The 13,557-nt window shown below is 45.8% G+C and overlaps 1 protein-coding gene across 4 annotated transcripts in view; it reads left to right on the top strand.

The window, feature by feature from the left end:
* Positions 1 to 13,557, top strand: part of TRRAP (transformation/transcription domain associated protein) — a 170,515-nt gene that overhangs the window by 114,968 nt on the left and 41,990 nt on the right. For all 4 annotated transcript variants that reach the window (XM_075010296.1, XM_075010297.1, XM_075010298.1 and 1 more), the window contains 3 exons: positions 7,139 to 7,340; positions 10,733 to 10,897; positions 13,453 to 13,543. In XM_075010296.1, the coding sequence (XP_074866397.1) occupies positions 7,139 to 7,340; positions 10,733 to 10,897; positions 13,453 to 13,543 (458 nt within the window). The remainder of the gene's footprint in view (positions 1 to 7,138; positions 7,341 to 10,732; positions 10,898 to 13,452; positions 13,544 to 13,557) is intronic.

The raw sequence follows: 13,557 nt of genomic DNA on the forward strand, positions 1-13,557 counted from the left end.
TAGGTGTCGGGCTCGCCCGGCGCCGCAGATCGGATCTTCCAAGCAGTTTCTGCCGGACCGCGCATGCGCCGGTGCGCGCCACTCCCCCGCGCGCTCCCGGCCACGTGCGCGATCCGGTCCCCGCCAGTTCCTCTTAACCGCCGTCGGCTGCAGACAGAATCCGACTAGGCTAAGGCCAAATAGCGTATTCAACGGCTTTAAATGTTTTTCTTTCAAAGTTTTTTTCAGATACTTAGGCTACTATGAGTAGCCGGTTGTTATTTTGCAAAAAAAAAAAAAAAAAAAAAACAAACAACAACAAACAAACTACGAGCGGGACAGCTTCAGCCAGTCCCAGTAACAACCGCCGGAGGCCAGGAGCTACGGCCATCAGCCCTCCTGCTGGGGCAGGCCATCGGACGGGGAAAACAGCACAAAGAAGGTGCTAAGTACCCACTTAATAAAACTCAAAGACTCACCAACAATGTCCTCTTCAGGCTTTAAAAAATGTGAGTCCTGCCGAGAGGCGATTAAGGAGAGACAGGGAGATGCGGCTTAAAATGCTGCTTTTGATAAGGCCCTCCAGCCAGACATGCCGGAGCGGCCGCAGCAGGAGGGACCCTCCGGGGCCCATAAAAGGAAAGCTGCCTCCCTCACTCCATCAGCGCAGACACGGAGGAAAGTCTCCCCAACCCGATCCCTGCCGGCAGCAACAGCGAGCGGGACGGGAGGAGCGCACAGCCCCCAGCCGCAGCAACAGCTGATCGGCGGCGGCAGGGAGAGCCACATGGAAGCGGCTCAGCCTCCGATGATCAGCCAGCCGCCCCGCACCGCAAGCAGGGCAGCGGCTTAAAACTGCTTTTCATAAGGCCCTCCAGCCAGACGTGCCGGAGCGGCCGCAGCAGGAGGGACCCTGCGGGGCCCATAAACGGAAAGCTGCCAAAAACGGAGGAAAGCCTCCCCAGCCCGATCCCTGCCGGCAACAATAGCGAGCGGGACGGGAGGAGCGAGCAGCCCCCAGCCGCAGCAACAGCTGATCGGCGGCGGCACGGAGAGCCACGTGGAAGCGGCTCAGCCTCTGATAATCAGCCAGCCGCCCCGCACCGCAGGCAGGGCGGCGGCTAAACAAGCGCCGGTACCGGCGGCACCGCAGGCAGCAGCACCGACCCCCGGGGAACCGGCGGTGCAGAGCGCGCAGGCACGCAGCCTGCAGGCACCGGAGCACACCGCACCTGCGGCACCGCCCTCCAGAGTGCCGAGCTCGGTGTGCACAGGGCCGGGATCCCCTGTACGTCAGGGGGCAGAGTTACCTCCTCAAGGGAGGGGAAAGGCTGCACACAAGAGGAGGCATTGCAGCCCCTCTCCGCACAGGGCTGTGGAGTTGCTTTCTCACAGCCCTCCGCTTATGTTACAGACTCCAACCAGAAGGCAGGGGTGCCCCCTAGCCTACCCGGAGCCCCCTTCTCCATTTTTTGCAACCAGCCTCACCCTGGCTGGGACCACCTTCACCCTTCCTGGGGTTTGAACCGCTGGACTATTATGCAAAATCGCTCTCTCCAGCCCTCCCCCAGACGCAGAGGGTATGCACCAAGGGAGTGGTCTAGGTCACCTTCCCAAGAACAGTGCCTATACTGCCATGGTCGCCCCTACCACGCGGGGCATAGACACCATCGGCTATCTACCAGGGAAAGATCCCCACAAACGATCTCGTACCCCCGAGGGCAATTGCGACCGGGGACAGAGACTCAAGCATCTCAAGGGGGACTGGTTATGGAACCCCGAGATTTTCCCTCGCAAACCTCTAGTGAGAGGGTGTACCATCACCAGCAGGAACCGGAAGGGTCCACAGAGATGTATCCCAGTGGTTCCTCGCTCTCCTCCCCGGATGAGGCTACGGCCCCGGGGGACGTCCATCCTCCGGACGATCTCAAACAGTTCCAAGAGCTGTTTCACGAGGGTGGCCTTCACGCAAGGCATCCAGACAGATAAGGTGCAAGAGAAACACCATAAGCTCCTCAAAAAATCTGAGACCTCCGGCCTCCTCCAAAATAGCAATACTGCTTAATGACGCAATCTTGGAGTCTGCCACTATGATATGGCAGACTCCTGCGACTATTCCGCCTGTCCACAAGAGAGCGGGAAAAAAAAACAAAAAAAAAAACAAAACTTCGTGCCGACAAAGGGCACGGAGTTCCTGTTCAGCCACCCACAACCAAATTCCTTGGTGGTGGAGTCGTCGCAATGTGGGGGAACAGACAAACATGCCAAAAAGCTAGAGCTGTTGGGCAGAAAGGTCTACTCCTCCTCCACTCTACTGTTGCGAATGGCAAATTACGCAGCGCATCTAGCGAACAATAATTTCGATAACCACATTAGGTTAACCTCCCTCATGGACTCGCTTCCAGAGGGCAAGAAACCAGTGCTCAAGGCCATCATGCAAGAAGGCTACGCGGCCTCGAGGATGGGAGTTCAGATCGCCCTGGATGTTGCGGACTCAGCAACAGCGTCCCCAGTACCGCAGGGGTTACGAGCAAGGGTGACATCAACAGCACCAGCAGTACAGAACTCCCAGGCGTCGTTCCCAACACAGCCGTGCGTCCTCGGGGCAGGGCCACAGGCCACAAGTTTGACACACAGATCCAGGGCTGCGCCATCACTATCGTCGCAAGGTCATCCGAAGCGGTTATTCCACCATCGCCTCCGACCATTCTATAACCAGTGACGAAGGATCACCACAGACAAATGGGTGCTGGAGATCATAGCCACGGGGTACGCCATCCCCTTCCAGTCGCTCCACCCAGGCCCCACCTCCAGGAGGCCTCCCACGTGGCGAGGCTCACGCAGGAGGTAGACCATCTCATGCTCATAGGGGCAGTGGAAAGAGTGCCGGAGCAACTGCAAGGGAGAGGGTTCTACTCCAGGTACTTCCTCACGGGGAAAAAGACAGGAGGCGGGAGGTCCATCTTAGATTTTCGAGGCCTCAACCGGTACCTGCACAAGCAACGCTTTCAGATGATCACAATCGCCTCCATCCTTACGGCACTAGACGATGGAGATTGGTTCGCAGCCCTCGACTTATAAGACGCGTATTTTCACATAACTATTCATCCGGCTCACCTACGATTCCTCTGGTTTCTCATGGTAGGCAAAGAACATTTTCAATACAAGGTCCTACTGTTTGGCCTCTCCTCGGCCCCCAGAGTCTTCACCAAGACCTTGGCAGTGGTGTCAGCCTACCTGCACAGACAGGGGGTATTTATATTCCAGTATCCGGATGACTGCCTACTCAAAGGGGCCTTGAAGGAGGAGGTACTACGCATAATATGCGTCACAACAGGCACGTTCTCTCGCTTGGCCTGGTTATCAATCTGACAAAATCAAAGATAGACCCCACGCAGGACATAGAGTTCGTAGGGGCACGCATAAATTCTATTACAGCGAGGGCGTATCTACCAGAGACTCCCTTTCGGGCCGTCGGCTCCCTCGTGCAAGTCTTCACCTTCAGCCCTACGGTGCTGGTTCTGACGTGCTTACAGCTGCTGGGCCACATGGCAGCAGCGGCGTTCGTCCAACAGAACGCCAGGTTACCCATGCGCAGCATGCAGCACTGGCTGGCGAGCGTATACAACCCGGCAGCACACACTGTTCACAGGGTGGCGTCGCCCACAACAGAGGTGCGCAAATCCCTGCAATGGTGGGTAAACCCCGAGAACCTGCTAACAGGGGTACCTTTCCACCAACCACACATATTGGTTTTTCTTACTACAGACGCCTCCCTCATAGGGTGGGGAGCACACATGGGCGAAGAGGTGACGCAAGGGCTGTGGTCCTCCACGGAGCAGTCACTGCACACAAATATACTGGAGCTCAGAGCAGTGTTCAACGCCTGCAGACACTTTCGAGACCATATAAAAGGCAAAGTAGTCGGGATCAGTATAGACAATACCTCCACCATGTTTTATATAAATCGGCAAGGAGGAGCTCGGTCCCGTGCCTTATGTGCAGAAGCAGTCCGGTCGTGAAACTGCTGCATCGCCAACAATATAACCCTGGAAGCCTCGTACTTCTCAGGCGCTCACAATGTGCAGGCAGACCAGCTGAGCAGGCGTTTTCGCACTCACGCACGAGTGGCAGATCCGTCCCGATCTGCTGCAACTGATTTTTCATGCATGAGGTTTTTCCCCAGATAGACCCTGTTTGCTACTCAGCACAACAAGAAGTGCCCACGATTCTGCTCCAGGGCAGGACTGGGACGGGGGTCCCTGAGGGACGCCTTCACGATCTCTTGGAGGGGCCCCCTGCTTTACGCTTTCCCTCCCACAGTGCTCATCCACAAGGTGTTGCACAAAGCCAGGAGGGAAGGAGCCTGAATGATCCCGATAGTCCCAACGTGGGATTGACAGCAATGGTTCCCCCTACTCCTGCGCATGTCGGACCGGCCACCGATGCCCCTTCCGGTGGCGCCGGATCTGCTCACGCAAGCCCAGGGGTCCATAGTGCATCCGCACCCCCAAGGCCTGCGACTACAAACGTGGTTAATCCATGGCTCAGCTCCCTAGAGAGCACATGTACGGAGGAAGTGCAGCAAGTCCTAGAAAGTAGCAGGAGGACTTCCACCAGGAAGACCTACAAGCAGCAATGGACTCGCTTTACGGCATGGTGTTCTACCAAACAGCTAGCCCCCCTTTCGGTGCCTATGGCTGTGATATTAGAGTATTTACTGGACCTCAAGAGAGGAGGACTCTCGCTATCCTCGTTTAAGGTCCACCTTGCCGCCTTTTTGGCATTCAGACACGGAGAGACAGGGCACACGGTGTTCGCCCATCCCATGGTTACCAGGTTCCTTAAAGGGCTGGTAAACCTATACCTCCCCCCTCGGAAACCGCTTCCACCTTCGTGGAACTTGGACCTGGTGCTTAATGCGAAAAGGGGACCACCGTTCGAGCCTTTGGCCACGGTTTCCCTCTGCCTCCTTATGATAAAGACGACCTCTCTTCTCGCAATCACGTCAGCTCGCAGGGTGAGCGAGCTTGCGGCAGTTATGGCAACGCCACCCTGCGCTGTTTTTTCCAAGGAGGCGGTAACCATACGGCTGCATCCAGCCTTTGTTCCTAAAGTTTCTTCTGAGTTTCATACTAACGAACCTATTGTTTACCCTCGTTTTATCCAAAGCCTCATAACTCTGACAAAGAGGTGTGCCTACGCCTCCTGGACGTGAGGAGGCGCTAGCTTTCTATATAGACAGGACCAAGTCCTTCCAGAGAATGGATAGACTCCTAGTCTCTATCGCTCCCAAATCAAAAGGAGAATGTCTCTCTTCGCAGAGAATCTCGAAGCACATAGTATCTTGCATTAAAAAGTGCTACAAACTCAAAAAGACTCCTTTCCTGGCCATGCCCAGAGCTCATTCCACTAGGGCGGTGGCAGCATCAACACCCCTTTTTCAAGGGCGTTGCGCTAAAAGACATTTGCAGAGTGGTGACCTGGTCATCCTATGACACCTTCGCCAAACATTACGCCCTTCACAGGGTATTCCAAGAGGATACCCATCTCTCGACAGCGGTCCTCTCGGGGACAAGCTGCACATACTCCGATTACCCACCTCCTATCTTGGGTTACTGCTGGGTAGTCACCTAATGTGGAGCACCCACGGGGACACTCGAAGAAGAAAGAAAGGTTACTCACCGTAGTAACGGTGGTTCTTCGAGATGTGTCCCCGTGGGTGCTCCACTACCCGCCCATCCTCCCTGCTTCGGATCTCTGTTTAGTGTTTTGCAGGAGCATCCGAGGCGGTTGGTCAAGGAACTGGCGGGGACCGGATAGCGCACGTGGCTGGGAGCGCGCGGGGGAGTGGCGCGCACCGGCGCATGCGCGGTCCGGCAGAAACTGCTTGGAAGATCCGATCTGCGGCGCCGGGCGAGCCCGACACCTAATGTGGAGCACCCACGGGGACACATCTCGAAGAACCACCGTTACTACGGTGAGTAACCTTTCTTTTCTTGTTTGCCTTGCAGCAATCATGCTCCCAGTCCTAATCAGTTTCCACTGCTGCTTCTGAGACACAGCAGAATCATTTTGTGCAAGTGCAGCTTGGGAGCAAGTCTCAGTTGAAAATGAAGTGCTTTTGCAAAAATGTTGGTGTGGAAAACTAGCTTTTATTTCTCTTCAACCCTAACTAAAGATCATGCCTAGACAAAATGCTTAGCTGTGGCCTAGTTAAATGAAATAGACTAGGATGGAATTGGTTTTATAGTGCTGCTTCTAGGTCAACATGTACAAGAGAAAAATTAGGCAAGTGTGGAATTTTCACAGTGAAAGTAAACACAAGAAACATATTGTTGCCATGTGATAAGTTAATTATAATTATTTTTCTCTTTGTATTAGGAAACTGTATACAAACTACAAACATAGTTGAAGATTTTGACAGCAGAGATGATACTGACTTAAAAGCATGAGGATAAATAGAAGGATCAGATTAAATTCTAAAGAAAGTCATAGAATCATAGAAGAGTAGGACTGGAAGGGACCTCGAGAGGCCATCGAGTCCAGCCCCCTGCCTACATGGCAGGACCAAGCACTTTCTAGACCATCCCTGAAAGCCATCTGTCTAACCTCTTCTTAAATATCTCCAGTGATGGAGATTCTGCCACTTCCCTTGGCAATTCGTTCCAGTGTTTGATCACCCTGACAGTTAGGAACTTTTTCCTAATGTCCAACCTGAACCTCCCCTGCTGTTTCGTTTTAGTTTATGTTTAGTTTAGTTTTAGTTTTAGTTTTTTTCTCATGATTATTTGTTAGTTGAGCTTGCCTGAAGATACAGGCAGGGTTGTTTACTTTCCTTCTCTCTTTCTCTTGATCGCTTCTTTTAAAATAGGAAGTTTTTTTTCAGTTTTCGTTTAGTAGCATCTCAGTGTTTCTATTATAAAACATATATTTGCCTAAAATTGTACTTTTGCATAAGGAAGCTAAAGGAAAACTAATAATGATGGAGGTGGGGGAATCACATTACTAGGGAACTGAATAATAAAAATGCAGTTCAGTTTTATGAAAATAAAAAGACTGAGTGCCCTGTTTATTGTTACTGTGTTACTAATTATTAAACAGCTTAGTTTTTATTAAGGTAAAATATTCCAATTAGTCACTCACTGTAATCCTGTAGGTCTGAAGAAGCAAACAAAGCTTTTTCTGCAGCTGTGCAGATGCATGATGTGTTAGTGAAGGCTTGGGCAATGTGGGGTGACTACTTGGAGAACATCTTTGTGAAAGAACGTCAGTTGCACCTAGGAGTATCAGCTATTACCTGCTACCTGCATGCATGTCGCCATCAGAATGAGAGCAAATCAAGAAAATATTTAGCAAAGGTAAGGCATAGAAGATGTATATTTTAAAAATGGCTTTTGTACAGCTGTGTAAGTCAAATTGTTCTCTGGGATAGCACAGATGAAGAAAATGCCACACACCTTTGGTATGCCTTACACACGTGCTACAACTGCTTACTAACTTCTGAAAATAAGTAATGCTGCCCTGCAGTATTGCAGTCTAACGCAGTATGCCTCAGGGACTGGATAGGTAAGGCCCTAAAATTAAAAATGTGTTACAAACCATGAAATAAGCCCTTCCCCATGAAATCTGATCTCTCCCTTGAGTTTGGGAGCACCCCAGCCAGAAACCTCCTATCTGCAGATCCAGCTGGACTGGGGAGGGAGAGGACTTGCCTTTCTCTTCACCAGCCACTCTCACACTTAGGAGGGAATCAGACCCACCTTGGAAGGCCCAACTTCCTGCCTTCTGGAAGTTTCTGCAGCTAGAGGAGACATGTGAAGGTGGGTTGGATATCTCCCTGTGCTCTTGGGAATGCCCTAACCAGGGAACTCTTGACTGCGAGTCCCTGCTGGGTTTGGGGGAGATAGGACTTGTGCTTCCCCTTGCATGGCAGCTCTGGAGAGGAGAGAGAAAGATCAGTTTCATTTCCAGGCACCTTTAGGATTGGGACTTCCCATGGTTACAAATCTGAAATTCCAGGTGTAAACAGCTGAAAATGTGAAATTGATTAATTTTAAAACTCTGGCTGTGAAATTGATCAAAACCAGCTGCATATTTGGTAGAGTCCTAATCAGGTCCAGTATGAAGGAGAAGACTAACCTTGCCCTCTGTTCTAATCAGTACCATCTGAGTCCAGATGAAGGATGGGTTGTACAAGTTCTTAAAATCAACACCCCCAACATTAAACAGTTTTTAACAAGTTAAAACACAGAATAAACAATACTGAATATTTTCTCTTTTCAATTTCAACAACTTTTATTACTTAATTGTAGGGGAGTGGCTCTTTTGACTACACCAGAGGCCCTACTAATCTTAACTGTGACTGAACTTAATTTGTATTACCTTAAAGATTTTAAAACAAATTAAAATACCTATTTCTGTAATTTCTTGGGGTTTGTGTTTAGCCCATGAGACAGATACATTTACCATCTTTATGTGGTGTTAACTAGTAGTGTTCTGTTTGCAAATCTCAATTGAATTTGAGATCTTTTTTTTGAATGCATACATTGCTTTTATCTTTTCAAATACGTGACACTTGGTGTTCTCATTTAAATTCAGATAAAAACACCCTTGTAGCATTGAGGTTATATAGTTAGAATCAGAAAAAAATCCAAAAATACAAACATTCAGATTTCAACATCAAAGTTAACTCAGCCGTATAGCTTATTGCCTATATTGTGAATGGACATAGGTGGGAATGGCGGGGGGGGAATCAGAGGGCATGGGGAAGAACAGAAAATGTATGTTATACAGTCAAGGTTACTTGGCTTTTGTAGTCCTTTGCATTTCCTGGTTTGCAATTTTAGCTGATTTAGCTTAGTAGAACATTTAATTATATTTTTTGCATTTTATTTCCTTTTAATAAAAAGGTGAATTTTGCCCATGTTTCATAATACTGACCTTTAAGTTCCAAATTAGGCTTTGAGACTTTCACGGGAGGTAGAGAAATGGAATAATATACCTTCTCTGCTGAGGCTGTTTTCCTGGAGGCCATTTTCTATGGACTTATGCTGTTAGAGTTGTATTTTTGCAATGGTGATAGCTGGATGTTTTCAAAAAGAGGTCAGAATTTACATAATCTGATATGACAGCAAAACAAGGATCTAGATTCTTCCTGTCCTCCCCTACTTCTGTGTGCTTGCTTTTAAGGTAGTTCATTTATTTTATTCAGAGCATCTCTTGCTATTTCATGGAGTTGTTTCCGGTTTCTAGCCTCCTGGTGAAACCAAGCTGAGGCAGTATCTAGTGATGTCAAACATTCTTCACAGAACAAACTGAGGATCAACCTTTTCATTATTCGCAGAGGCCGTTTCTAAACATGACACTTTTTCCGAAAGTGGCATGTTAATAAACGGCCCAAAATATGCTAATGAGGCGTGGATGCAAGTTCCCCTCGCCTCATTAGCATAAGGGCACGTGATTTGGAGTCCGGAAGGCGTTCTTCCAGACTCCAAAACAAGGTGTAGAGGCGCGGCCCCTGGGGGCTCTTCCAGAAGGAGGTCCTTCTTCCGGAGGCCCCTTCTTCCTTCCGGAAGAGCCCCCAGGGGCCGCGCTTCTACACCTTGTTTTGGAGTCTGGAAGAGCGCCTTCCGGACTCCAAATCACGTGCCCTTATGCTAATGAGGCGAGGGGAACTTGCATCCGCACCTCATTAGCATATTTTGGGCCATTTATTAGCATGCCACTTTCTATGTAGAAAAGGCCAGAGGGTACATATGAGTTTTGGGCTTTCCTCCAAAAATTAATGGAGAGGTACATCACTGATTCATTAGAAATAGTAATGGATAGTGAATGGTTACAAGTTTGAAGTATTATGATTTTACAGTGAAACAACTATAAAACAAAATTCAGATATGCAGACTTACTGATGGCCGAGAGACTTATTTTTAAATGTTGGAAATGTGACCCTTAAACTGCTGATTCCTAGAAGGATTTTTTCCTTCTAAAAAAGCTATATATAAAATCAAATGAAAAACTGAGGATTTTAATTCAATATAAGTTGGATTTAGCTGTAGGTTAGACTCTCTTACCATGTAATAAAAATTGAAATAAATTGAAAGATTAAAATAGCTGCATTTATCACAAATTGTGTAAAATATATTAAACACTGTACTCTCCCATACAAACCAATGCTGTAGTTGCTTCACAAGAGAAATGGAAGAAGAGTTGATTTCCTGCAGTTTTGGAGGGGAGGTAATGTGCCAGATGATCTCTTGAAGATACAGTAGCCATTGTGGATGGTTTAACATGTCCATAAGCAACAATGTGTCTGTTCAGTTAATGCTCTTTGCATGTATTTGCATAAATAAAATCAGTTGATTGATATTTTTGATAAATTTATATAACTACGTCAGTCTCCTATTTCTATTAGTACAGTTGAAAGATTTTCCTGAGCTTGTATCATTCAGTTCTTCATCCTCTACTTTAAAATATAATAGGTAATGATAATGTGAATTACACAGACTATGCAAATTCACTTTTGTAAATGGTAGTTTGATAATTTTTTCAGTTTAATACAGTTTGCTTTGGCTGTGCAGGGCTTTCTTCGCTGTAACTTCTTTTTTGGATAATGTTTAGAAATCTAACCAGTTGTTTATGGGTGAACTATGTAAATTGCTACTGATCAGATTTCATACATCACCTTTTGAAAATAACTGTCAGAAAGATGCAAATCCAGATATTCTTTTGAAACTTTTTATTTTTCTTTTAGGTTCTCTGGCTTCTGAGTTTTGATGATGATAAGAATACACTAGCAGATGCAGTAGACAAATATTGTATTGGTGTTCCACCTATACAGTGGCTGGCTTGGATTCCACAGTTGTTAACGTGTTTGGTTGGTTCAGAGGGCAAGCTTCTTCTGAATCTCATTAGTCAGGTAGGGTGGATTTATGGTACAGATGGTGATTTCTAGTTCTTTGTAGTTTAGGTTCTGTAAGGTTAAGTATTTTTAATATGAAATGAAGGGAGCGTTAAGAATTGAAAATGTCATTGTGCACAGTTACAAGCATGTTTCTCCATTTTTCCATGTAAGCAGTTAGTGGTAATTTCAGTGATTTTTTTTTTTTGATAAAGTAAGGCTAAATAAACTACTTCTGTATACCATGTCTTCAACAAAACATTGCAGCTTTCCCTCTGGCGCTATATTCCATATTAAATTGTTGAGAAAAGTGCCCGTGTTTGAAAATATAGTTAAATTATCCACATCATGCAGGATTAGGAATTGGAGAACTGTTCTGTTTACCTTTAAATTGTTTAAAAATTATATTTGATGGGGCTTTTTTGCTCTTTTTTTTTTCCCTCCCATTTTGGGAAGGGGGGTGGTTGAAATACTGGTTGAAAGCTTTAAAAATGCTTGGTCTATGAGACTGAATAAAATTACACATAGGCTTTGCTTATTAGTGATGGCATTATGAGATTAGAGAAATGGCAGTAAGATTTGGGGGATTTAAACTAATCTGAGTTCCTGATTTCAGCTCTTTCAGTGATTTACTTTATAACTTTGGATAAATTACTTAAATCAGTGCCTGTTTGCCAATCTGTAAAATGGGTATCAAAGGGTCTCCCCTCCCCCTTTCCTTTCTTTTGTAGCTTTTTCAGCAATCTTCGTAAGAAGGTTGCATCCATTCTTATGCCCTGGAATGCAAAACTGAACCGTCTGCCACTCCACCCTTAATTCACACCTTAGAAACTAGAATCCTCTCTAGATTTGGAAGAGTGATGGGGATTGGTACTGAGAGGCCAGTTATGAGAGGTTCTTTTTTGGTGGTGGTGGTGCTTAATGGGTTAACTTTTTTCAGATGTTGATGCCTCAGTGTTTGAAAATGAGTTCACACTTTGTATAGATGAGTTTAAAATAGGCTTTTTACCCACCTAGAGCCTGTCTTGATGGTCAAAGAGGATGATGTGTGTTAAATTGATTGAAAACCCCTTTCAAAATGCAAACTATTGTATGCAGCCATGTTAACGGGCCATGTTGCAGCCAAGGCTGCTCTGTGCCGCAATGTCCCTTTAAACCCCGGGATGTTGGATGTTGACAAAGGGGAAAAATTATGCTGTTCCTCATGATTCCCTTTACATTTTATCAGTGCCCCCACTTCGCACGTTTGCCTTTGCCCCTACCTTTTTTGGGGTCGAAAGAGAGCATCACTCTTTCTTTTTAAAAGAAATTTAAGATAGCAGACAGAATCAAAATAAAATGGAGATATAGAAGAGAGGGGAGAGTCAGCCCCTGTAACCTTGAGGAAGTAAAATATTTTGTTGCACACTTCTTGGTTTTGATGTATCTTGGTGTTGTGTCTTGTGAAACAGAGCTGTCTGCCCAGGATTGATGCATGTACTACTTGCCTTAGGATGCTCACCTAATTGTTGAGGACCAGTATTTATAAAGCTCTTTTTTATTAAAATTTTCAAAAGTGCCAGGTGATTTAAGACCTCAAGCCCCTTGAAAGTCATTGGGCTTGGGTCTGTAAGCCACTTTACGTGGTTTTGAAAATATTTTCCTTTTGCGATGACAGTTTGAAAGGTGTTATGAAAGATCAAAGTTTTGTGTATTATTAATTTGTGCCCTTAAGGCTGCAGAAGAAATTTGAAAATGAACTTAATTGGAAATGAGTTTACCACAGATTAATTTCTTGTAAAATCATTTATTCCTGTATTGATGCCATAGAATGCATGTACATTATATCGCTAATCTCTGTCCAGTTACATATGGGACATTTTAAGATTACATCTACATTTCTGACTTATTTAAATATAAAGACATCATACCTTTTTAAGAAAAACAGGACTAGAAGTTTTTTTTGTTTTTTTTTTGCCATATCTTATGCTTGGCAACATCATATGACCAAGTTAGTTACGTTGTGCTCATTTAATAGACAATGAGATTGATAGGCTTAAAGGCAAAAGCTGCATGTTAATGTGTACTCAGCTTTTTCTGTATGAATCAGAAAGCCTTTGTTTGGTGAAAGTTGGTATCCCTTTACATTAAGTGGCCCATTTTTCACATTAAGTGCTGCAATTATGTGGAGTAAGGTTACTCTGGGAATTGTGGCCTACTTTAAAGACCAACTGGTGTCATTAAGTCTGCTTTTCTTCTGTTATGGGCCTGAGTAAGATCCTTGAGCTGGTCAGGTACTCTTGCATTAAGCTGTTTCAAGATTTATTAGCCAATACAACAGGGGGAATCCTAATTAGGTATCTCTTACACCGATGTGTAGAGAGAGTCAATATATCCTTTCTATAACTCTAGCCTCTTTGGACTTTTTGTTATTGCTTTAAATGAGCTTTAACAATAAATTCTAAATAAGCAATTATTTAAATGCACTTGTTTAGTATAACTGTTATTTAGCTATATACTTGATTTCTTGTATATTTTGAAGAGTTTGTGTTTATAAACCAACAAAATATTTGATATTGTTTATATTCAAATAGGTAGGAAGAGTCTATCCCCAAGCTGTCTATTTTCCTATCAGGACTCTCTATTTGACGTTGAAGATAGAACAACGGGAGCGCTACAAAAGTGGTGAGTTGTTACTA

Source organism: Carettochelys insculpta, chromosome 16 (genome assembly GCF_033958435.1).
Source record: "Carettochelys insculpta isolate YL-2023 chromosome 16, ASM3395843v1, whole genome shotgun sequence".
In the NCBI taxonomy this organism is placed as follows: domain Eukaryota; kingdom Metazoa; phylum Chordata; order Testudines; family Carettochelyidae; genus Carettochelys; species Carettochelys insculpta.